This window comes from Heloderma suspectum, chromosome 11 (genome assembly GCF_057233095.1).
Source record: "Heloderma suspectum isolate Gila_16-S chromosome 11, 16-S_ref, whole genome shotgun sequence".
In the NCBI taxonomy this organism is placed as follows: domain Eukaryota; kingdom Metazoa; phylum Chordata; class Lepidosauria; order Squamata; family Helodermatidae; genus Heloderma; species Heloderma suspectum.
The window spans coordinates 31,490,764-31,516,382 of NC_139468.1; the positions used below are offsets into that span (position 1 = coordinate 31,490,764).

The 25,619-nt window shown below is 47.4% G+C and overlaps 1 protein-coding gene across 4 annotated transcripts in view; it reads right to left on the reverse strand.

Moving 5' to 3' along the window:
* AKAP13 (A-kinase anchoring protein 13) overlaps positions 1-25,619 on the reverse strand; it is a 366,785-nt gene that overhangs the window by 160,700 nt on the left and 180,466 nt on the right. For all 4 annotated transcript variants that reach the window (XM_084817349.1, XM_084817347.1, XM_084817350.1 and 1 more), the window contains exons 7-9: positions 23,386-23,575; positions 14,286-17,094; positions 4,028-4,104 (exon numbers count right to left, since the gene is read on the reverse strand). In XM_084817349.1, coding sequence (XP_084673475.1) covers positions 4,028-4,104; positions 14,286-17,094; positions 23,386-23,575 — 3,076 coding nt within the window. The remainder of the gene's footprint in view (positions 1-4,027; positions 4,105-14,285; positions 17,095-23,385; positions 23,576-25,619) is intronic.

The following is a 25,619-nucleotide window of genomic DNA, read 5'->3' on the forward strand; positions in this document are numbered from 1 at the left end:
ACTTTGTCACACAACAACACAACAATGTAATTCACTGCCACAGGAGGTGGAGGCTATCATTGGCTTTAACAACAAAAAAAAGTTTAATCTAAATTCATGGGGGATAGGTCTTATCAATGGCCATTAGCTGTATGTGCAGAGATAGTCGATTGATTGATTGATTGATTGATTGCACTTTAAAACTTCCCAAGAACCCAAGTTCTCTGGGCAGCATACCATACATTAAAAAATAACATGCAAACAGTGAATAAAAGCAAAACATTATCAAACCAAGAGAAAACCACCAGCAAAGCGTAAAAATACTACAGCACATAAAACCAAGGTAAAAACAGCAGCAAAATAAAAGAGTGCTAAAATCTATAAGTACTGAAAACAGTGCTTAATATGCCCAGGAGGAAAAGGAAAAGAAAAAAAAGAAGAAGAAAGTCTTCATCTGGCACCAAAAAGATCACACATAGGTTTCAGGCCAGTCTCTCTACAGAGGGCATTCCACAGAGAGGGAGCCACCACTAAAAAGGCCCTGTATCTTGTAGCCACCCACCCCAACTCATTTGACAGGGGCACCCTGAGGAGGGCCTTAGACAACGACCTTAGGGTCTGGGTGAGCTAGTGCTTCACATGCTCACCAGTCCAGGGAATCCATATGCACAGTCGGGCACTAGCGCATGCACACCACTGTGTATAAAAATGTAATGCCTGTAACAGGTATTGAGCCTGTATACCTGTTGCACCCAGGACTGGCATCAACAGCCACCATACTCAGGCAGCTGCTTGAGGTCAAAACAGCCATTTTCACGTATATCCATGTGTTCCCATATTTGAGGATTAGCATGCACATGCACGCGCACACACACACACACACACACAGAGTAAGTCAATTATTTTAACTGTTCTGGATATGTTCTAGGTACATTCTCTGTTCCACGTGGAGAGGTTGCAAGGCCTCATAGTCCCATCCTATGTCCTGTGTGAACGAAGCGTCTGCCTTAGAACATAGCCCAGAATAGTCTGCCATGTCTACAGGTTCCAGAGCAGACAAGTCAATGTGGAAAGGGTTCCCTGAAAATATCTGAAAACCATTGTCGTAGAGGAACAGCATCAAAAGCAGGTTAACAACACAAGAGAGCACATTTTCATAGTTATATCTGCTGTTTGCTGCCACTGACAACCATATACAAGAATTGACAACAGATGCAGTATAGCAAACCAAGATGATGAATATGAACCTACTGCCATAGCAGAACCACAAACACAAGAGGAAAAGGCCAGTTATAAATGTTGTGGGTATTGTTCAAACAAGTAATCTGATGCATTAAGATCTTATACTCCATCAGGGATGTCATTCCTCAGAGGAATCCAAAGTTACCTTGAGTTGCCCACATTATGTCTTCACACAGTATTGTGCACAAAGGGTCCAAAGATAACACCCACTCGAGACATACAAGGAAGGCATGCCGGCGGCACACAGAAGCATAGCATTTTCATTCTCAAAATTTAATAAAACAGAACAGAGCTGCTATTGTTACTTTGGAAGCATCTAACGTGGTTGGGGGGGGGGGCCTCTCATCATCAATTATACTGGGGGGAAACATCAGTGTAAAGATGACCAAAATCTCGCATGCAGATTTGCATCTGATACACACAGCTATCATTTTGGTCCGGTGGTCCCAGGGTCTAGCCAGAGGCATATGACACAGCAACTCTACTGAAGCTGAGCAGGTCTAGGTCTGATGAATGTCTGAATGGGAGACCATCACAGAATGCTACTTATTTATATAAGTTATTTCTATACTGCCTTTCAATTTAAAATTTCAAGGGCAGTTTATAATAGGTCTTAAAACACAATAAAATAACAAAAACAACGAATGAGTCTTCTGGCACCTCAAAAACTAACAAATGTTATTAGGGCATCAGCTTTCGTGCAATACAGCCCACTTCATCAGAGGCATTTTTTGCTGCAAAAGTCTAACACTGCTAGAAATTGTTGCAACAAAACAAAAGTGATCAACAAATAACAGACAGCGACAAAAGGCAATGCTAAAACAATCAGGAACCCCCTTATGTTCCAGGGTAGAAGGCTGGTAGGATATAAATGTAATAAGTAAATGTTTCCAGAGGGGTAGCATCAAACCTTTAATACTCTCATGGAAGGTAGTGCTATCAATGGCTAATAGTCATGACGGCTACATATTACCTCCAGTATTGTCTCTGTATCAGTTGCTGGGGAAATTGGGCAGGAGGGTGCTGTTGCACTCATGTCCTGCTTGTGGGCTTCCCATAGGCAGCTGCTTGTCCACAGTATGAACAGAATGCTGGATTAGATGGACCTTTGTTCTGATCCAGCATGGCTCTTCTTACGTTCTTAACATGGAGCCCACTTTTCATTTTTAAGCACATACATCAACCTTTCTTTTGTCTGTGCACCTGTTTTTCTCTTCTATATTTCCTCTCCCCTTGCTTCTCCATCTTTTTCCCTCTCAGAAAGAAAAACAATATTTAAACCAAAAAAGGGGGAAATGGTGCCATGGCCACTATTCTGTTTCATTTTATTTATCGCGTTATATGCTGCCTTTCTTCCATGATGGCACTCGAAGCAGCATCCATAGACTTCCCAGGTGGTCTCCCACAAAGGTGCTGACCAAACCCAGCCAACTGAACTTCAGTAAGATGGCTCCATCATGTAGCTTCAGACCACACCCAGGGTGGGATCACAGGCTCAAGCACAAAAACACTCGGGGCCACAACTACCAAATGGAAGATCAACATCCACTGGAAGCACACTTTTGCCCCCTTCGTCTGCACCGGGGCCCATCCAGCCTAGCTACCAGCCTGTCAAACCTCTTCCACAAACAAGCCGACATGGGCTGTTCCATTTCAGAAGTTGCTGCCAGTCAGCAGGGACCAAAAGCAAAGGACTCACAGGAAGGGTCAGCCCTGGAAACGCCCGGGAGGGCTAGGCAGCAATTGTGTCCAAACTTATGATTCATTCTTGCCAAGTGCCATAAGCACACACAACAGCAATCCCAGCAAAATAAACTCATGCCAAGAATCACTTGGGCCAAGCCTTGGTCATTTACACCGGTGATGTCCAAGATGCTTAGGAACCTATTCCCTGATGCAAGGGCTTTCGATCCAAGACATATAATCTGCCCCTGATCAGCAACTAATTTCTAACAGAGGGGCACTTTTAAAAAAAATGAGCAAGGGACAAAAAGGGCCAGCAACTGACTCAATCTCATGGGAACTCTTGACACGGACCAAGGGCGCTTTCCTCCCGTTCACCCCAGCATGATCATCAGCAATGCTTTGGCAGAGCCCTCCTACCTTTACCAGCCTCTGTTTCTGATTCCCATGCAAAAGTCAAGACACAAGAAAAGGGAAATGAGCAGGTAAGACGTTTACAGGGAGGACTGAGTCAGAGCTTCAACTCCTTTTAACATGGGAGGTTGAGTGGTTATAGAGCCCTTTGTCTCCAAGTATATAATAAACAGGCTCCATAGGATCGAGGGCGGCGGAGGGGGGGGGAGACAGATTACACCTCTGGGCTGCCAGTTGCTGATCTCCAGCACACACAAGGATGATGTAGTGGAGGAGAGGAAAAACAAGCCAAGCAGGTGTGCCTTTTCCAAATAGGCCAACGGAAAAGGCTAGAACCATCACCCCTTGACTCCCGATCAAGTTCTCTGGACCCCCGGAATGGGCAAGCCTGTCCACTAGCACATGTTGATGAATCACCCCAAACCAAGCCAGAGTGCAGTGACAACTCCACCCTTGGGGGAAGAGAGAATGGGAATCAACTGGCCCAAATGGTAGTCCTTCTGTCATGTGACTGAAAGGTCTCCCAGCAACAAAGCGCAAGTTTTAAAATATGGGCCTTTTCAGGAAGAGGACAAGCAGGAAAAGGAGAGAATAAAAACCAACGGCTGGCTTCCTCAGAGCACGGTGGGGGAGAAATTGGCATCCAGGTGCATCTAATTTCAGAAATGGACGCACAAAGCTAGAACAAGGGATGTGAATAAGGACTTACCATTCCTCCAGAAGTAGCAGCCTCAGCAAGGTCCCTCAAAAAATCCACCTCCTCTTCAGTTTTCATCTCAAGAGTGTCTGCGGAGACAGAGGGAGAACCGTCATGTGGCTTTTGACAAATTTCTCCCCTCGCACACCACCTCCAACAGCTCAGCTGATCTAGCTCTGCTCACCCGAATGAGGTTTCCTTTTCAGTAATTCAACAGAAGCTCTTCCCGCCACCTCTTCCCACCACCACCCCACCCCACCCCAATCCCCCATCTGCTTTCCACTCCACATGGCTGGTTTCAATCCATGCCAGATTGCTGGTTTGTTTTATGTCATTTCTTAAACACTTCGCTGTTCTCTGATCCAAAAGACACCACCGAGTGACAAAAAGCTACGGGAAGAAGCAGAGAAGAAAGACTTTGGCCCTAAAAATTAGGGGTGGGAGGAAAGGGGGGGCAAAAAGAAAGGGGGTATTTGGAGGACGGGGGTAGTAGTTCATTTTACTCTTTTTTGAAAACTTATTCTCACCGTTGCTGCAAGCAACAGAGCATTTCCAAATGGCTGGAGGCCTCAGCATCACATCTTTTCAAAAAATGGGAAACCCCTGCCACCAAGTGCAGCAATGAAAATAAGGAGGTGGAGGAGGAGGAGGAGGAACCACCACAGCTGCCACACCACTGCCCAAAGGGAAGGGAGGGCGTGAAATTTCTAGAGAACGTTCAGCAAGCCCTCTGAAAAATGGTCAAACTCCTCCCCATTTTTGCCCCCTGGAAATATGGAGACAAAACCCGGAGGGCATTTTGGCTCATTTCTAAGGAGTATAACTTCAGGCATTGCTCAGGTGGGTGGGTGTGGGGAGGGGGGTATTATTTACAGGAGCTCTCTGGCTCATTAGCAGCTGGAAACGTCACACCATAGAGGACGGGTGAAGTGCCAGATGACTGGAGGAGAGCTAATGTTGTCCCTATCTTCAAAAAGGGTAAAAAGGAGGAACCTGGGAACTACAGACCAGTCAGTCTGACATCAATCCCTGGGAAAGTTCTGGAGCAGATCATAAAGCAATCAATCTGTAAGCACCTTGACAACAATGCGGTGATTACTCAAAGCCAACATGGATTTGTCAAAAACAAGTCCTGCCAGACAAATCTGATCTCAGTTTTTGATCAGCTAACCTCCCTTGTGGACTGTGGGAATGCTGTGGACATAATATACCTCGACTTCAGCAAAGCTTTTGACAAAGTGCCCCATGATATCCTGATGAGCAAACTAGCTCAAAGTGGGCTAGATGAAACAACTTTCAGGTGGCTCCACAGTTGGCTACAGAATCGGACTCAAAGAGTGCTTATCAATGGGATCTTCTCCAACTGGGGAGAGGTAACGAGCGGGGTACAGCAGGGCTCAGTCTTGGGCCCAGTGCTCTTCAACATTTTTATTAATGACTTGGAGGAGGTGGTCAGGGAATGCCGATCAAATCTGTAGATGACACAAAATTGGGCGGGATAGCTAATACTTTGGAAGAAGAAACAAAATTCAAAGTGATCTGGATAGACTGGAGTGCTGGGCAGAAAACAAGAGAATGACATTTAATAGGGATAAATGCCAAGTTCTGCACCTAGGAAAAAGAAACCAAATGCACAGCTACAAGATGGGGGATACTTGGCTCAACCACACTACAAGTGAGAAGGATCTTGGAATTGTTTTGATCACAAGCTGAATATAAGCCAACAACGTGATGTGGCTGCAAAAAAGGCAAATGCTATTTGGGGCTGCATTAACAGAAGCATAGCTTCCAAATCACATGATGTACTAGTTCCCCTCTACTCAGCACTGGTTAGGCCTCAACTGGAGTACTGTGTCCAGTTCTGGGCACCGCACTTTAAGAAGGATGCAGACAAGCTGGAGAGGGTTCAGAGGAGGGCAACAAAGATGATCAGGGGACTGGAAACAAAGCCCCATGAAGAGAGACTGAAATAACTGGGCATGTTTAGCCTTGAGAAGAGAAGACTGAGGGGAGATAGGATAGCGCTCTTCAAGTACTTGAAAGGCTGTCACAGAGAGGAAGGCCAGGATCTCTTCTCCATCATCCCAGAATGCAGGAGACGGAATAATGGGCTCAAGTGACAGGAAGCCAGATTCCGGCTGAACATCAGGAAAAACGTCCTGACTGTTAGAGCAATATGACAATGGACCCAATGACCTAGGGAGGTAGTGGGCTCTCCCACACTGGAGGCATTCAAGATAAGGTTGGACAGCCATCTGTTAGGGATGCTCTGACTTGGATTCCTGCACTGAGCAGGGGGTTGGACTCGGTGGTCTTATAGGCCCCTTCCAACCCTACTATTCTATGCTTCTATGATAGGAAGAAGAGTTAACCATAAAATCCATATTGTTGCACAAGACACAGGCACTGACTAGGTTTCTACACAGAGGCTAAAAAAGTTATGAGCTGATTGGAAATGTACATAAGGTTAACCTCTTATGATGTTGGTAATAGTGCTAAACTGTCTCTAAAGGGGAAACCACATCAACTGAGGGCCAGTTTATGCTGTCAGCTGAATCGAGTGGTAAAGCTTTTCTAGACTGTACTTCTTGAGGGTGAAGGCGAGAAACATCCCCACATACAGAAAACTAACATGTCCGGGAGCAGCATTTAGTTTTTCCCCTGATACGTTTAGCTTTCTATGCATAAGGATGTCTTTTAGCAGTAAGAGGTCAGGAAAAATGTTAGCACTTGATTGTGCTGGCTGTGTTAACTGGCCCTGAATCATTGGCGTTTCAGCCACATTTGAGCGATAAGAAAAGGAGATTCACCCAGACTTGTAAATGGCCACTCTCAAGGAGAGGGCTGTAGATCAGTCTCGAGCACATACTTTGCATATAGGTGGTGACAGATTCTATTCCCTACAGCTCCACAAACCATGTGTGGGGAGCCCCTTTCAACCTCCAGATATCTCTTGGACTCCCAATTTCCATTAGCTCCAGTCAGCATGGTCAATGGTCTGGGATGATGCGAGTTGTAGTCCAGCACCATCCAGAGGGCATCAGTTTCCCCCACTTCTGATTTAAAGAAAGATCCGAGGTATGAGGAGAGCAGCTGCTAGTCAAGAGTGGACAACAGGAGGTTAGCTGGACCATGGGCACAATCCTATGTGTGCTTAGACAGAGAAAAGTCCTACAACGCCCAGCATGCCCCAGCCAGCATGGCTGGCTGGGGCATGCTGGGCGTTGTAGGACTTTTTTCTGTCTAAACATAAGTAGGATTGCACCCTAACAGTCTGACTCAGTATAAGGCAACCTTCTGACATTAATCCTTTGGAAAAGAGACACAGCTCAGTGGTTGAGGCCACTGTTTGCACGTGGAAGGTCCCAGGTTCAATTCCCAGCATCTCCAGTTTCAAAAGGTGACAGAAAGACCTCTGCCAAACAAAGTAGATGACGTCGGGCCAGATGATCCACTGCGTCTGACTCACATGAAGAGAGCTTCATGTGACAGTTTCCAGGGAAGTAAGTAGGATTTTTTTTGTACATTATATAAGAACAGGTTCTCTATTTTTCTGCCTGTATATGCGGCTCACATTACACCCTGACATGCATTAGCTGGGCTGGTAACTTTGCAAAGCCAGCTTAGCCAGGAGCAGTATGCTGTTGGGCCATCTCCTAATAGACACTCAAAGAGGAATACACAAACAGAGCAGCTCCTCCAGGTTTCCTAAACAACTGACTACTGACAGACAGATTCAGTGCTGGACCAGAGATCAAACTTTGGTCCGATCTGGCAAGCAGGATCAGTGCCAAAATTCTGCTGCTGGATTTTATATCCTGTAATGCGCGCACCTAGGAATCTGGAAGTTATCTCCCATGCACATTGCTACTATACAGGCACATTGCTACTATACAGAGTTCTATTGGGGACCAGCATTTTTTCCATATATTTGGGAAGCAGGGGGAAGAGGAGAGCCATTTCTGATTGTACTGAAGAAAAGTTAGTAACAGCAGCAGGAATTGTAAAAACACACGTGCGCACGCGCACGCACGCACACACACACGCACAGAGGAGGGGTTTTGTGTGTTTCAAAGCCCCCCACCCCACCCCAGCAAAAGGCCTGCCAGAAGATTGTGCTTGTTTTCATGGGAGTAGCGGTCGCTTCTCCACAGACTCGAAAGGAAGAGGGGAACACAATGCATGTCTTGGCAAGCAAAAACAAGCTCAGCTCTAGCTCAGAACAAACAATGCAGGCATGCTTGGCAAAAGTGACTGGCCACAAACAAAAAAAGGGGGGGTAGGCTGGAGCTTATACTAGTTTCTACAGCAAAACCGAGAGAGAGACAGAGAGAGAGGTGGGTGGGAAGACCACCACTCTTGGGCTTCGTCTCTCCAAGGAGCCTTACCACGTATATCGGAAGAGCTGGAAAATACATAGAAAGGGGAGTGCAAATGATCACAGGAAGGGAGCCCAAGCTGGGATAATGGGACGTGTTGTCCAGCACATCTGGAAGGGGACAGGTTAGGGAAAGCTGCCATAGGAGGAAAGGTTGAAGTACTTGGGCACTTTGGGAGAGGGGGAAAAGGCTGGGGTTCAGTGAGCATGAATGAAAATTAAAAGAATTATAAATCAGCGTGGAGAGAAGAGTACTTCCCCCCTCTCATATACTACTGGGGAAGAAACTTGTAAGGGTCACCCAATGAAATTACCCGGCCGACAAATCAGGACAGAAGGATGATCTTCTTTGCCTAAGGTGTAACATATGGAACTCACAACTACAGATGGCTTTTTAAAGGGTTAGACCTGCACCTCCATGAGTATATGAGGAAAAAAGGCGGGATATAAATGTAATAAATAAATACATACATACATCTATCACCAGCTATTAGCCACAACCACAGAATGGAGTCTCCATGTTCAGAGGGATTAGATGAGGTGTGGGCAGTCTTCAGACTTGCAGGGTGTACTCTGGTTTATATAAGAACCCCGAGGTCCACCAACTATGGAGAGACAGGTGCAACACGGCAGCTCAAGGAGCAGAGCCAATGCCATCTGAAACCCATGAGCTATACACTGGGAGGGCCTGCATATTCCAGTACAAAATCTACATCTGAGACATTACAGTTCAGAGATACTAATGGTGTAATTGAGAGGATGGGGCAAGGCTTTTTGTTATTATTTGCTATTTATTTTTTAAATGTATAAACCACCCTTCATCCGCAAGAGATCCCAGGGCAGTGTACACCACATTTTTTTAAAGCCTAATATAAAAACTACAATTAAAGAGACCAACAAAACAAAACAAAAAAAAACCTCTTCAATCAGCAGACCAATGCAAAACAACAATTAATCTAAAAATTAAATAAATTCTTAAATGTTAAAATGCCTGGGAAAAAAGGAACATTTTAATTTGGCACTGAAAAGAAAACGAAGAGAGCACCGACCATAACTCTTCTGGGGTGGCATTCCAAAGTTGGGGCACCACCACAGAGAAGGCCCACCCCTTAGTAAATGCATAGTGTATTTCTGTTCCTGATGGTACTTAGGGAAGGACCTCCAATAAAAATCTTAATGCATGGGCAGGATAATGTGGGAGGAGGATTTGCTGCTGTATTTAAACAGCTGGATGTCAGAAATAGTTGCTAACCTATTGCAAGTCAGACAGAGATTGGCCAGTAGACCCTGATCTGCCCCCGTCCTAGGTGCTGAGGACAAAACAGCAGGGGATGGGCTGTCACTTTCTTGCCAGGCTTGTGAGCTTCCCAGAAGTACTGGATGTCTACCATTAGCAGATGCTGAACCAGGTGGACCTTGGACTGATCGAGCAAGGCAATTCCTGCGTTCTTATGTTCCTAGCTCAAGCAAGGACGAGAAGGAGAATAGGCAACTGCTTCTTCCTCTGCAGCCAACAATACAGCAGGCAGAAATTGCCATAGCCTCCCCTTCTCTTCTGCCTTATACAATATCAACAGAAAGGAGCTAGCAGGCTGTTTATGGTTCAGGAAGGAGCAACTCCGAAGGAACAGGCAAAGGAAGATACAGATGAGGTTGAAGGAAGTAATAGCGTGGAAAAGTATACATGGCCCTGCTTAAGAGTAGTACTGTCCTCCTATGCTGGGAATAGATATGCATTACTTCAAGTTTCCATCAATCCTATCTTGAGATGAGAGGGAGAAGCAAGGCCGTTCCCTGCTGCAAGACCAGCTCTGTGAAACCTCCTCCTCCCTCAACACCAGCAAGAGCCATTCCAGCAGGCTGTACAGTGGGAGATGAGAGTGGGAAGCGGGACTATTCCACCAGCCCTGATGAAAGACTTTTCTTTTTCCTCGTCCCTCCCCATTCTTTTTTTCTTGTGCGTCGGTCTTTCTAGACTGTAAGCCTGCGGGCAGGGGAAGCCTAGTGTTACTGATTATATGTTCCACTACAGCAGCCCTTTGGGCTGAGGACTGAAATACTGGATAGAAATACTGTAAACAAACAAATAAATGAATGAATAACCAAACACAATAGTCTACTATTTCTTAGAATGTGCTTTATGTATGTGATCACTTTGCCTACCCACACTTTGCAGCAGTCCTCATCCCTCTCCAGTCCTGTCCAGTATTTCATTATCGGTTTCCCTAAATATCCAATAAAGTGTATATGTTTTCATCACCACTACATTTCAAAAGCCTCAAGCCCCCTTCCTTCATTTTTGCCTATTGTCCATGCCAAACGTATGGACGAAGTTCTATTCCATATGTAAATTTATATGTATTTATGTAATTTTAGATGGATTTATTTTTTACTGCTAAAGTGATTCTTCAGATCAGCAGCTCTTCCATGTATAAAATTCTTCCTTTTTTCTAGGGGGGGTAGGGATTGAAAGACAGACAGACAGACAGACAGACTGACTGACTACGGATGCCAACCTTCCATGGTACCAAGCATTTTCCCAAGGGGCCTGTTTGCTACATAGATCAGATGGCATGGAGGCAAAATAGCAGATTGGCACTGTATGAACAATGGGAATACATACATCTGTAACATCTTCTAAGCCTTAGAGATGAGGTGGGCTAGAATACATGCCTAGGTTTTCCAGTACATGGGAAAACTATAGCTAACTATAGTTAACCTACATGCTGCACTCAGCTATGCTGTAGGCAAGGTTGCATAAAGGTTTTATAATAATATTTAAAACACATTATTGAAAGGGAGACCTCATTCACAGACGTCATGTCCTGTAAGATAAATCAAGATAATAAAGGCAGAACTCAACCTTGCAAACTAGCCCAGAAAAGTTATCTCGGCCGATCAATCACACCTGTAACAGCCAACTCTCTTCAGCTTTCCAAATCTCCCTCTTGTCTGGTTGCCTGGAGACCATTCCTACTCTCCATAGGTGAATAGGCAAAAGGCCTATCTGCCTGGCAAAGCTCTACAAAAACTCTCAGGAACCCCTTCCCTCACCTTCAAGCTATATACCTCTGCTGTTCCTGGCAACTCCCTCAGACCATACCTTTAGCTGGGGAAATGCCTGCTGATGGCATGGCGGCACACATGCCTCCTCTGTGACCTGGTACACTACAGCATCCTTCCCCAACCTGGTGCCCTCCAAATGTTTTGGACTACAACTCCCATCATCCCTGGCCACTGGTCATACTGACTGGGACTAATGGAACTTGTTTCACCTTGTTTTCTCTGACTACCCAAAAGTCACCACTGAATTGAACTAACAAACAAATTGCACTAACAAACAAACAACCCCTTCCTAGCCCTAGCATCGGGTTTGCAGCAGGTGAATAGCAGGAAGTGTATCTAATTAAGGGCTTCCAGTCCCAGCCCTCCCGCCTGCACCTTTAGCTTTTGCCTTCCTGCACTTCCTGACCCACAAAGCCATGATTAAGCTGGCCCTCCAAATCACTGAAATCCACAGGACAATGACCTCATCGCCATCCTTCCTTATGCTACCTGTTGAGTTGTCTTTAAATTATATTCACTCACCCAAATGCTTAATAGCCAAACAGGCTTTTGCATATACATCAAACTAAGCACTGAAACAAGAAAACTACAGAATGTCAACATACACGGAAATCAAACTAGGCATCATGATAAGAAAATAAGAAATAATTTAACTAACTGTTAACAACTTTCAGATCTAGTTCTTACGAAAAGGTCACCATTGCAGTGGCCTGTTCAATGACCTCATCTGCCAAAATTAAAGAAAACATTCCTCATCCCTAGAGCTACCTTAAGAAATTTAACAGTGCGGTATGTCACAAAATAATCTGTCCCAGCCAATACAAATAAGAGTTTGTTTAAAAGGTAATTATCTCTAAAACAAGCAGTAAGAGGCTCAGTAGGAATCTTCAAATCTAAATACAATACAAAACAAAGTGAAATTGTATTAAATTCTATTAATGTCATCATCATTGTGTGTGTGGTTTTTTTTCGGGGGCGGGTTGTTAACTTGACAGATGCTAATCTGTTGTGCACCTTCATCCCTTCCCCTATCCACACTGTTTCAGTGGAGGTGGGAATCCTCCAGAGATAAAGGGGGGGGGGATAAATTTAGAAGCCAGCCGCTGAAGTATGGAAGGAGGAGGAGTCCCCACAGAGCCAAAACTCAACAAGTATCACCTTACAGCCGCTCCCAGGCTATTGAAATAGCAAACTCCCGTACAGCACAAAAATAAAATGGAGCTTATTAAATGCTGATTCATGCCCAGCACAGCAGCAACTAAGATTTTCCAGGTCGAAGGATGCTCTCTTTCAGATCTAGTTCTTATAAAATGGTCACCACTTGCACACAAGTTCCTAAGACGACAGCGACTCAACCCTTTACCTCTGTTTGCCCTTCAGAATTGGGAGGGTGGCGGGGAGATATAGCCTTCATTGCATGCACGCCACACACATACGCCACTTCCAACTCGTTATGTTTTTGCAGTTCTACCTTGTGTTAGATTTGCCGGTACTAATTTGTTGCAGATCAAGCTTTGCTTGAGGTGGGGTGGGGGTACCTGCCACACCTGTGATTCCTCAGGGCAAACAGCATAATGGCAGCAGAGACAGACAGAGAGAGAGACAGAGACAGAGACATCTCAGCTGTTTACATTTTAACAGCTGTCTGAACAGGTGGGGTCCTAAGCCTGCCTTAAACTATCATTAAGCATTGCTAAAGATTCCACCTCTAGGATTTCAGCTCGGATTGGAAAAAGGCCTTCCTTCCTTTCTCTCTCCCTCTCTCTCTTTTACCTTAGAAAAAATAATGTGTTCTATGAAGTCCTGTTGCAGAAGAGGCAAGATGGTTTAATGAGGTGTCCCAACCGGTCTGTCCTGATGCCGTCAAGTCCTCTCCTGTCAATGCTGCTCATCAGCCAAAATCTGTCTCCCGCCCTTTGTTTTGTCAAGTCGGAAATAAAGGCTTGAATCAGAGCAAAGCCTTAAATGTGCTGGAAAGGGTAGCTGCTGCATTCGCTTGGGGATCCAGAAATGCAAAAGTGGGGGATGGAGACTACCCTCTCTGTTTCTGTCTCTGTCTGTCTGTCTGTCTCTCTCTCTGTGAACTAAAAGTACATTTGGAAACAGGCTGGCTCAGTTGGGAAGGACACTTTTAGAACTGGAGCAGCTGATGTGCAGAAGAAGCTTGATACACAGCCCTGTTGTGTTCTCCAGTTCCAAGCTACCAGGGAAGAAGAGGCACAACTAAAGTTTGGGTCAGCCCAGGCACCTGTTCCAGGAGGAACGCCACATGCAAAATGCCTAAGTGGCTTACTATTTTTCCACTGCCACTCTTAATAAAGCTGACTGTTTAATGCTCATTATCGCCATCTTATTTATACAGCACTACCAGTACCCATTTACAGCAATTCGCAAAGGTAATTTATGTAAAAAGGGGAGGAGGGAGGGGAAGGAAATAGGTATCTGCCTCAAGGAGCTTACAACCTGAATTTCAACTGTGGGAGAGAGAGAACAAAGAGAAGGGACAGGAGAGAGAAGCCAGGGGAACAAGGGATGATCCCCTGGGCTGATAGGAGTTGCAGTCCAACACATCTGGAGAGCACCAGGTTGAGGAAGGCTGATCTACAGTTTCTCCAAACAAAGAGCTATGGGGATTGCTTCTCTCTCTCTTCTCCATCTTCCTTCCCATGGATATATTTCAAATACATCTATTCAGCAATCAGATCCCACTCCCTCTTTCAAAAGCCCAGTTCCCATGGGCCAAAGCACATCTCCCCGTTCTGCTTGCCTCTGAAAAAAATACCCAAATTCCATGCCCTAACACAGAAGAAATCTACTTCTGCCTACCTGCAACAGGTGAAGAGCTTGCTAGTTGTAGGCTTGCAGCTGTCTCCACCAATCCGTCAGGTTGCAAATTTAAATCTGCTTCTCCATTAGGAATGGATCCAGTGCCCACCACATGCCGGGCCTCAGCCCTGGATTCCAACAAGAGGGGGATTTCCATGGGATTTCCAGCTAGAGGTGCCAAGGGACGACATGCCTCAGCCACCGATGTGGCTTGATCAGGGGGATTTGCTGTCTTGACACTGTTATCCACCAAGATACCACCAATTTCTTGAACAGAGCTTTCCACCTTCACTTTTCTCAATAGCTCGACGGTGGGACAGGGTGGCAAAAGTTGCAATTCTGGCTCAGCTTGGCTTCCCTCCCCTTTGCCCTCATCGGATTGAGGCAGGACATACAGCTGGGCTGCTTTAGCTTCAGGCCTGGTTTCATCCTCCCTGGCTAAAAAGAACATTTCAGAGCCAGAGTCACCATCACACAGCGTCTCTTCGGCAATTGGCTGAAGTAAGATCCTGGAAGGCACATTTTCCACTTCCTCCACTTCCTGCAGAAGATTGGCTACCATTGATAGTTCATGGGTGACCAGAGGGGCTTCCATTAAATCACAAACTCCACTGGGTGGAGAGGCTGCCTGCAGAGCCGGGCTGAACTCAAGCTCTGGGTTCAGAGAGGCATCAGTACAGGGGCCCTCACTGGTGCACAGACAGACATCCTCTGGCAGCCCAGACCCTTGAAGGACATCCCCAGCTACACCCACTTTCACATTCTCATCAGCTTCCGTGCTGGAGGCTTCCCCCTTTAATCCAGCCTCTGCATTGCTTTCATTCCCTCGGAGCTCCTGATCACAACAAGGAGATTGCACAACAGCTATCGATGCCAAGCCCTCCTCCTCCTCCTTGCCAGGCAGCTCCGGCCCACTTTCAGACAGCTGCGAGGAAGATTTGTTCTCTTTGTTTTTGTCCCAGTGATCCACCAGAGAAAGCGGCTCCACTGTTAGCTCACAGCGGACAGGGCTTCCCTGTTCAGCAACCCCCGTCAGTTCTGTTGCTGTCGTATCTGCTGCTGCTGCTGCTTCCTGGTGTTGTTTGGATTCCTGATGATGAATAGCCGAGGGTGTGCCCATTACATGATCCTGAATACACTCCGTGCCCTCGCCACGCGAAGGTAAGGCAAGGTCCTCGAGGCGCAGAGATGCCTCCTGGCCAACAGGGGCCGCTCCGGCACTGTCCCGCTGAGCCACGATCAGCTGGGCCTGCTGGATCGCTTCCTCCACAAGCAAGGCAGAAGCCACGGCAATGAATTCCTGAGCACTTTTGCTAAACCGGTCCAGCTCGCAACTGCTTCCTGCCGGCCTTGCTTGGTTGCAGAGAGGCTCCACTTTAACCAGGGACAGCACTGCAGGACTGAGAACACACGGAAGCGGTTCAGAAGCATCCAGAGAATCTGTACATGATATAGAGCCGCTCCCTGGTTCATCTTTGCCAGCGTCTTGTTTACGAGCAGGGCACGCAGCAATGGCCCCTTCGTTGAGGCTGGTAGAATCGGCACTTCCTCCACAGCCGTGGCTGGTGGTTTCAGAAGGCACCCGCTCCGCAGGGTTTTGCTCATGCTGCACTTCAGCTGCAGCCGCCGATATATTATGGCTGGCACAGGAGGCCTTGGGCTCCACAGACGGTTGACTTGGCCTATCTTCTTCAGCGTTCTGCACTCTGCCACGCAAATCCAAGGCATACATCCCGGCATCCATGTTTCCATCTTCCAGCTGCTGCCCATTATTATCATTCACTTTCTCCGCAGGATCATGCTCTGGCGAAATCTCAGAAACGCCCCCCACGTTTTCTGCCGCCACTTCTGTTCCAGGGCTTGGAGCTGTGCCCTGCACTTCCGTTGGTGGGAGCTCACGATCCTCTGGACATTCTGTAAAATCGCTCTTTGCGCTGTCACTGGGAGTCTCCGATCCCGTCTGCGCGCTGCTTTCCCTCTCAACAGGACGAGCATCTGTGTTCGCATCAACAGGACCGTCGCTTTGTAGGTCTGTGGCATTCTCGGGTGCAACGGCACCGCCATCTCCAAGGAAGGATGTGGCAGGATCCGTCACTGCCACACCTGCCAATGGTAATACGCCCGCAGCCCTGGTTCCAGGGGGCTCGCTGTTGCTCTCTGCGCACCGCTGGACTGTCACAGCAGTATCACCAGTCCCAGTGCAGCTCTTGCATTCGCCTTGCCCCATACCGACATCGCTGGCCTGTGCAGAGGAAGTCAGAGGCTCAGTGGCACTTTCAGCTGCTCTTGCTTCAGCACGCTGCACTTCCTGGAAATGGCTGCTGTCACTCGGGTCTCCTTGCTCCAAAGCAACATCGGGGGATGTCATTCCAGCTCCCTTGTTTGTATTTCCACAGGAGGGGGCCCCAGCAGCACCACGGAGATTGGCAACCGCGTTCAGCCTGCTCTCATTCTCCTCCAACAGTGCCCCAGAGTCGATGGCAGAGCGGAGCTCCTCCTCTTCCTCTTTGTGCAACCTGTCAGCTATATTTTTACTCTCACCGGAAGACTCTGGGTTCTCTGCATCCTCCAGCCCCAACAAACCCTCCAGCGTATCTAAAAGCTCCTCGGGTTGCTGGCAGCCACCATCCTCAGGGCAGGCAGGGGCCAGGATCGGTATTGCAGGGAGACGCAGTGGGGCAGAAGGATCTCCTGGGTCGCCTCCGGCCATCGTTTCGCCCAGATCGCAGGCTGCAGCAGCTGCGCAGCCCTTGGCTTCAGGACTGCAGTTCTCACTCGTCTGTCCGGGCTGTGGGGGCTCACTCAGATTCTGGAAGAAAGAGGAGAAGGAAGACGGACAGTTTTAAGTTTTATTTGGCTGTGCATCGCCCTCCAAAAGTGCACACATTAATTTGCGTGTTAATGTAAAACTTTCCTACAAGGCTTCTAATCGTTGTTAGTAAAAACCACCCAGCAATTATCACCAGGAAGCAAATTAGTCGCAGGGTGACACGGGCGGGCAGCTCGGGTGTTGTTTGTCTATTGGGCTTCTTGCTTTCTTTGACAGCCCTGTTTGTCAACTAGGTTTTGCTGGAGAGCCACTTTTGGAAGACAGGGGAGGGCCACACCCCCACCCTGCACCCTGGAGAACACACACACACAAACACACAGCAGGGCCCACTGTCATAGCCAACACCCTCCTTCAGCCTCCAGGGCTGGCCACGGAAGGCCGTGCAACACTTCTCAAGGGAGCGGGCCGGGCTCAAGAGCTGCCAACTCCTCTTGTATAGCAGGAAGCTTTTCACCCTGGCTTGAGTCACCCATTGCTCTACTAGTGTCAGATCCCAGTGAGCTTTGCTGCTCTTTGCTTGTGGCTCACTTGTTGCCTGGATCGGTCAGGTTCTTCTCCGTAGCTGCTTTTATCATCGCAGGCTGTAGGAGAGTCTATTCGCTTCTTACAGCAATATTTCTTCCCCATAAATCAAATAAATGGAGTAACACAAGTGTATGCTACATGCAGGGCTATGTATACCCCATGCCCTCCAGACATTTTGAACTACAACCCCCAGAATTCCTGTGTCAGGGTTGTATCTGAGCCCACAGAGTCCCAAAGCAGCTCTGATTCTGAGGAGGAGATACAATTAGTGGGGGAGGAACTCTCTCAGACTTCAGAGGCACAGCTGGAGGGGGAGCCCCCCCCCCGCTCACATCCCTGGGAGCGACAGTGAACCAGGCGTGGAAAGGGAGGGACAACTGGAGCTTTTAGACGTGAGGCACAAATGAGAGATCACAGGGGCCAAGCTTCGGTGCTCAGCCCGATTGGCTCGATGTCGACAGCTGTGCCCAGAAGCATCACGGGAGAGGGGGAGATCTTCCCCTCCCACCCCTTAAGTTCAGAGAGTTGCCGTGTTTTTCCCAAATGGAGATCAGCTGATGTCCTAACCCTCAGAAACCCCTAGATGGCTGTTCCTTTGTAGTTCCTCTGAGTCTCAAGCAATTAGCATCTGTATGCCTAATTAGGATAAATGGAATTAAAGCCTTGGAAAGCAGCCCTTTTGTCTGAGTGTTGATTTTGACTATTGGAGAAGTCAGTGGGCAACAGGGGCATCCTGACCATTGGCCACACTGGCTGGGACTAATGGGAGCTGATGTCCAAAACAACTGGAAGGCACCAGAATGGGGAAGGCCAGTATAACCCTTGCTTTAAAGGCACTGCTAGGCCTGGTCCAGCCCCAAATCTATTTCTCGGGTCCCTGGTCCTATTTCACAGGGCCCTGAGTGTCCATTAGTGCCAATGGGAACTGCTTAATTGCCATGAAGAGGGCCTTCTCAGTGCCCCCCCATTTATGAAATACTCTCCCCAACAAGGCTCATCTTTTTGGCACCAGGTTAAAACTGCCACTCTCCCATGGAAACTGGACTTCCCAAACTGAGCCAAAGTTAGGCAACTTGGGCAAATAGGCAACTTTGAACAAACTGGCATGCCTATTCTAGCTAACTGACAAGGAGTTGGAGTACGCTCTCTGTAAGGACAGGCTTTTTTGATTTAGGAGAAAAAATATTGAGGGGGGACTTGATGAAGGTTTAGAGCAGAGGTGCAAAACCTCAAAGCCAGGGGTCAAGTCTGGCTGACCTGGGGTCCCAAGCCAGCCCTCCAGGGTACCCCAGAAGGCCACCCCTCCTTCCACTGGCCCCTTCCATTTTCCTCCAACCATGGATCATTTGGTTCAGCTTTTGTACAGTTTTTTCACCATTCTAAACAGTTGAAATGCCCCTCCTAAGGCTTAGTTACTGGCAGTCAGAGCTTTAAGCTAAAATATGCTGGTATTTGGGGCCCTGTCCCATTCCTCCCCCCCCCCTTCTCTGAAATAGAATTCAGCACTTGGATTGAAAGAGGTTCTGCGCCCCAGCTTAGAGAATTATGCATGATGTTGAAAAGGAGAGTGTGATCTGCCCTCATGTAATGTGAAAACTCAGGGGACCAGGGCAGGGGGAAGTCACCAAATGACACCGATTGGCTGGACATCCAGGACAGACCCAAGGGAGTGCTTCACCATAAATGCATAATTTATGGAATTCACTGCCACAAGATGCAACAATGGACATTGGCTTTGGCGGCTTCAGAAAGGGGAATTGGGCAAATTTGTGGAGGACGAGAGGAGGTCCATCTATGGATGTTACGCAGGATAGCTGAAGGGAATCGTGATGTTCAGAGGCACTATGCCACAGAACACCAGTTGCTGGCCTCAGACACCTTCCTTTAAGTACTTGGAGAGGTATCTGGGTGGCTTTCATCAAGAACAGGATGCTGGACTAGGTAGACCCTTGCTCCGAACTACCAAGACTCTTCTTAAGAGGAGGAGCAAAGAAATCCATGGAGCAGAAAAGTCGTGCCCACTGGAAATCCCATTACACACCCATGCACTCCTTCCTACCTATGTCTCCACTTCTAAGTTTTCATGCAGCATTGCCCACACACGCACACATTTCAAGTCTACCTTTGCAGCCTTAAGGACTAGAAACTTGCCTTTTAAAAACAAAATCCTGGACATTCTCCAGATGCCAAATATGGTACACAGATCCTGTGTCTGTAGGGTGCATTTGTGAAATACACAGACATACAGCTGTCTTTTGTGCCCCAAACACCACTCACGGACACCTTAGAAAAGCAAAGGTTCCCCTCCCACACACACAACTCTTAAAATGCCTGCACAAGTGAACACATCCAAATGAAGCATTAGCTGAATCTGGTGGCTGATAGCTCTGCAGCAAAAGCAGAGAGAAACACTTTGGCTGGTTCTTGGCCAGTGGAGCAAGCAGACACAGATACAAGTGACACTTGTTCAGGAACACAGAAGTGTCCCATAGAGACTGGGCAAGGAGGGAGGGAGGGGAAGAATGGGAGTTCTCTGCAGTCCTTGCAATGAAGTCATTATGCTTCCACAGACTGAAAAAACAGAGGCCTCTTCCAGAGGAAGCCGGAGGCCTCTCAGCTGACCCTGCATGAACTGAAATGAAATAATTGCCGGCCCCAGTCCAAATTCAAATTAGATTAGATGTGATGCAAACCAGGCCTCAATAGGAAGGGCCATCTAAACATAGTCTTTCCGATTTGTAAGACATGATGTGCCCATCCAGTGCTTGTCCAGTGCTATCAATAAAAAAAGAACTGGTGTGTGATGTGCTCTTGGCTGCATTTGACCGCTAACTGACAACCAGTGGGAGTGCAAAGCAATATTTTAAAAGTGTTCCTTTATTACATTTTGAACACACACACACACACACACACACACACACCCCTAAGCTCTGTTTTACTATCTGAGGTGCCAGAACGAACGTCACAAGAGAGCCAGGATGGTGTAGCGGTTAGAGAGCTGGACTGGGATTGGGGAGATCCGGGTTCAAGTCCCCATTCAGCCATGAAGCTCACGGGGTTATGTTGGGCCAGTCACTGACTCTCAGCCTAGCCTACCTTACAGGGCTGTTGTGAGGATAAAATGGAGAGGGGGAAGTCCATGGATGCTCCCTTGGGCTCCTTGGAGGAAAGCGCAGGTTACAAATGTAAGAGATAAAATAAATGACAAGCCCAGGCCTGTATATCAGGTAGCTTGGGGGTATTGCCCAGTGTTCTATGGGACTGCAAAGTAGCATTCGAATTATGTCAGAATTCAGCTCTGCATTTTCAAGACCTCATTCTCACAAAGATGAGCCTTGAGGGATGAACAGAGGTGTGTTACCAGGTTTGCTTATATTCATCCCTTGCTCCCTTGACCTCTCCCATTCCATCTCTCCCTTTAGAATTATGATTTTTTAATAATGGCATCCTGACTTTCTTCAATTGAACTCAAAGCAGAGTACGCGGCGTTCCCATGCAGGCACTGAGCAAACTCTGCCCTGCTTCGCTGTATCATCTGCCTTCAGACCCTACCCCCGGGGCATCACCACGACATACATTTTGAGTGTAAGCTCCACAGAGCAGGAAATTCCCCCTCCTAAATATGTAGTCTATAATAGCCTTAGCCAACTTGGTGCCCTCCAAATGTTCCCATTAGTACAAGTCAGCACAGCCAATGGTCAGGAATGCTGGGAGTTGTAGTCCAAAACATCTGGAATGCACCAGGTTGAGGAAGCCTGCTTTATAACAAGGGTAGGCAACTTGGTGCCCTCCAGATGTTTTGGACTACAATTCCCATAATCCCTGACTATTGCCCATGCTGGGTGGGACTTATGGGAATGGTAGTCCAAAATATCTGGAGGGCTCCAGGTTGTCTAACCCTATTCTATAAGCACATTTACACTGATGGAACTACCTAGAGAGCAAGTGGAGACCATTCAACATTTGCAGTTCACAGCATCTCCGGTTCCCATTCCTATCCCACATAAACTCACTTTCGCACAGTTTACATGCATAATCTTTCATTAACACTGTGATGTTGATTTATTTAAGAGATTTTTTAATGTCATTTTTCAGAACCAAAACGTTATCTGAAAGCGACTCACAACGAGCATATTAGAAACACTAATACGATAAAACTTGCCATTATTAATGTCCGTTCCCCCACCGCCACCTGATTAAAAAATAACCCGGGACCCAAGCAGCTACCCAAAAAAGTAGCATAAAATACATCAAACAGCAAAACATCAGCCTGGCTGCCAATTCGAATGACTCCTAAAGAAGGACAACCCCACTTCAAAGGCAGATTGATACAAAAATGTAATCAGGATCCACCCAGAGGGAAACAAAGAGGAGGCCGATCGTATCTCCTTGAGTATTGCAACACAGCTGCCTCTGCCCTTCTCTGCACCCCTTTCTCACAATACCTTTGTCTAGATCCTGAGCCTAGAGGATTGGCAGCTTTTAAACTTCTGAGCAGCAAGAATGATCATAAAACATTCTATAACATCTCAGCAACCGAGTCAAATGCCTGAGTTTTTTCCTCTCTTTTGTTGAGCTGATCTGATGCTGGGCACAAACTGGCAACACACACTTTTTTTTTTCCTTTTTAGTTCTATACTTGAATACAATACATTGTTTGTCTCTTTAAAGCTACAATAAGTACCTTAGCAGGTTATCCAGACCTGGCTTCATAAGAGCACGGAAGAGTATATGCATATTATCTTACACCTTTTCAACCTGCCTTACTGCTCTTACTTGGCTCTTCCAGCTCTTTAAAGCTATGATGTGTTGATGGAATACCCAGCTGAAACTGCTCTTTCCGGAAGGTATGCAGCAAAAAGGACATAGGGGCAGCAAAAAAGGACATGGGGGGAAAGCAGCGATGGTAACCTTCATCCGCTCTCCAGCCCAATTTGCACAACTACAGCTGGGGAAATAAACCATGGTGGCTTATTTCCTGCACCACATGTGCCGGGGGCGGGGCAGGTTAGCATAATTGCCCTCGTCAGCACAGCTTGTCGTGTGGACCCAAGCAGGGCGGCTTGTTGCAGTGGGGAACAAGCCACCCAGAACCCAGGGGCTGTGGCAGGGTTCTTGTCCAGGTTTGCACATGACAAGCCACGCTGCTGAGGGTAATTATGCTAATCCCCTCTGACACATGACCGGCATGCACAGGGTGGTAAACAAGCCTCTGTGGATTATTAACCATCCTGCAATCAGGCATGCCAGGTCTCCATCTACAACCCCTCCTGTGGCTCAGTGGTAGAGTACCGTGTTTTGCATGCAAAAGGTCCCAGATTCAATCCCTGGCTTCTCCAGGTAGGGTTAGGAAAAGCCCCTTGTCTGAAACCCTGGAGAGCTGCTGCCAGTCAATGCAGAACAGGAGCACAGAATCTCAGGCACACAGGCCCAACCTGGCCTGGAGTCCCAAATCCAGCCCTTTGGGGTTCCCCAGATGGCCACACGCACTTTCCCCAGGCCGCAAACTGGTTGGTGGATTCCTGGTTTTTGCACAGGTTCCCCCCTGCCCCCGATTCTCAAAGGTTGAAATGCCTCCCCTAAGGCTGACAGCAAGAGCTTTAAGCTAAAAAGTGGGAGTATTGGGGGTAATTTGGTCCCGCCCCACCAGCTGATGGCTGATCAGCTGAGCATAGAAATGTTTTAAATGAAATGAACATATCCCAGACTTGGCATGTGGAGTAGACACAGCCCTCTTTTCCTTACCATGTGCTGGTGGCGCCGTATGTGCGTTCCGAGCAGGACGACGTCACTCTCCATGCTGGATCCCGCTCCTTCCTTAGTTTCAGCCGTCAGAGTGTAAATGTTTAGCACCCGGTGGTGCTTGACACAGTACTCCCCGGAGTGCACTGTGTGTGACAAGGTGCTCCAGGAATCTGGTTCGCTGGCTCCTTCTCTGAAATTAAAAAACAGAAACCTCAGACCCACAAATTGAAGTTAATTCATGAAGTAGGTCAAGATGCTACACCACACTCCCCCAACCTGGTACCCTCAGGGTGTGTTGGGACTACAATTCCCATCATCCCTAACAGGAGTTCAGTTGTAATTCAACACATCTAGAAGGAACCAGGTTGGAAAAGGCTGGGTTAACCGTTTATCTTTTATCCTCAGTGTTAGGATCCCTGATCTATATTAATTCAGACGCAGATTTGTATTTGCTTGCTTGCTTGCTTGCTAATTAATTAATTAATTAATTAGCAATATTTGTATACCGCTCCGTATCTAGAACAGATTTCAGAGAGGTGAACACAAGAGATAAAACACTACAAGGATAAAAAGATTAAAACACCAGATTAAAATTACGCTATTTTAAAAACAGAATGCCAATAGAAACCGTGACTGGTCAATTAAGGAACACCTCCTGGAACAGTGCTGTTTTCAGGAGGCACCGGGAACAGCACAGTGTTGGTGCCTGCCTGACCTCCAGGGGCAGGGAGTTCCAAAGAAAGGGGGTCACCACACTGAAGGCTCTTCTCCTGGTGGACTCCAGTCGGGCCATACATCCATGTGGAGCCACCAGGAACATGCCCTCCAATGACCTTAGTGACTGGGCAGGTTGGTGTCAGGGTTGGATCAGAGCCCAGAGAGCCCCAAAGCAGTTCTGATTCTGAGGAAGAGACAGAGACCGTGGGAGAGGAACTCGCATGCTGTTCAGAGGCGCAGCCAATGGGAGAGCCCCTCCCTGCTCACATTCCTGAGAGTGCCAGTGACCCTGGCAGGGAGGGGGAGGGACAACAGGAGTTTTGGCTCAGGGACAAGCGGGAGATGGCAGGCACCAAGAGGAGGCGCTCAGGCCACTTGGCGCGACAGCAACAGCTGTGCCCCGATGCCCCATGGGAAAGGGGTGGACTCTCTCCTCCTAGCCCATAAGTTCAGAGGCTTCCCGCCATCTCCCTCCAAATGGAGACCAACTGATTTTTCTAAGGCTTGAAACCGCTGGTAGGCAGCTCTCTTAAGTTTCCCTCATTAGGCTCAAGCAATTAGCATCTGTTAGCGTCATTTGGTTGAAGCCTTGGAAAAGAGCCCTATCGTCTGCGTGTTGATTCTGGCTACTTGAGGATTTCAGAAGGCAGCAAGGGTGCTCCTGACAGTTGGTAAGGAAGAAGGGGCTCTCTCAGGTATCCTGGTCCCAAGTTGTTTAGGGCTTTGTACACTAGTACCAAAACGTTAAACCTGGCCTGGTAACGAATAGGCAGCCAGTGCAGTTCCCTCAACAAAGGAGTTACATGCTGAAAGGGGGCAGCTCCCGACATGGTCTGCTAGTGGAGGGTATGGCTGGCTAGCTGGTGCCTTGAACTGAAGCAACCTTATCAGGAGGTGAGACCATTACAACATTTTGTCATAGGTCCCACTTGCACAGGTTATAGCACCCACATACCTTCCCCCCTTTTTAAACTTGGAAAATATTTATATTTATATAATAATTATAATATTTACATAATTAAGTTGTATAATTATTATGAGTTGTTCAACGCTTTTGGATAAAGAAGTGAACAGCAGCCTTCTCTCAACCAGCTTTCTCCAGCAGTGTTGGACTACAGCTCCCATCATTCCCATTCAAGGTTGAAATGATGAGAGTTGTAGTCTGACTCATCTGGGGAGAGCCAGATTGGGGAAGGATGCAAAAATGTAGAAGATTTGGGGAAGCAACCCAACTCTAGTCTACAACTCAAGAGAAGATAAGACCTGGTTCGAAAGATCACTGCAGTATTAGCCACAGTGGGGTGCGGTGCCTGTGGACACCAGAATGCTGATCCAACCCACCCATCCCCTGCCACCACCACAGCTTCTCATGTTGTGTGAACCCAGCAAGGGTGGCTTGTTGAGGTGGTTAACAAACCACTTCACACCCCTACAATAGGCCATGGGTTCTGAGTGGTTTGTTGACCATTCTAACAAGCCACCACTGGGTTCGGACGACACAAGAAATTATGCAAATC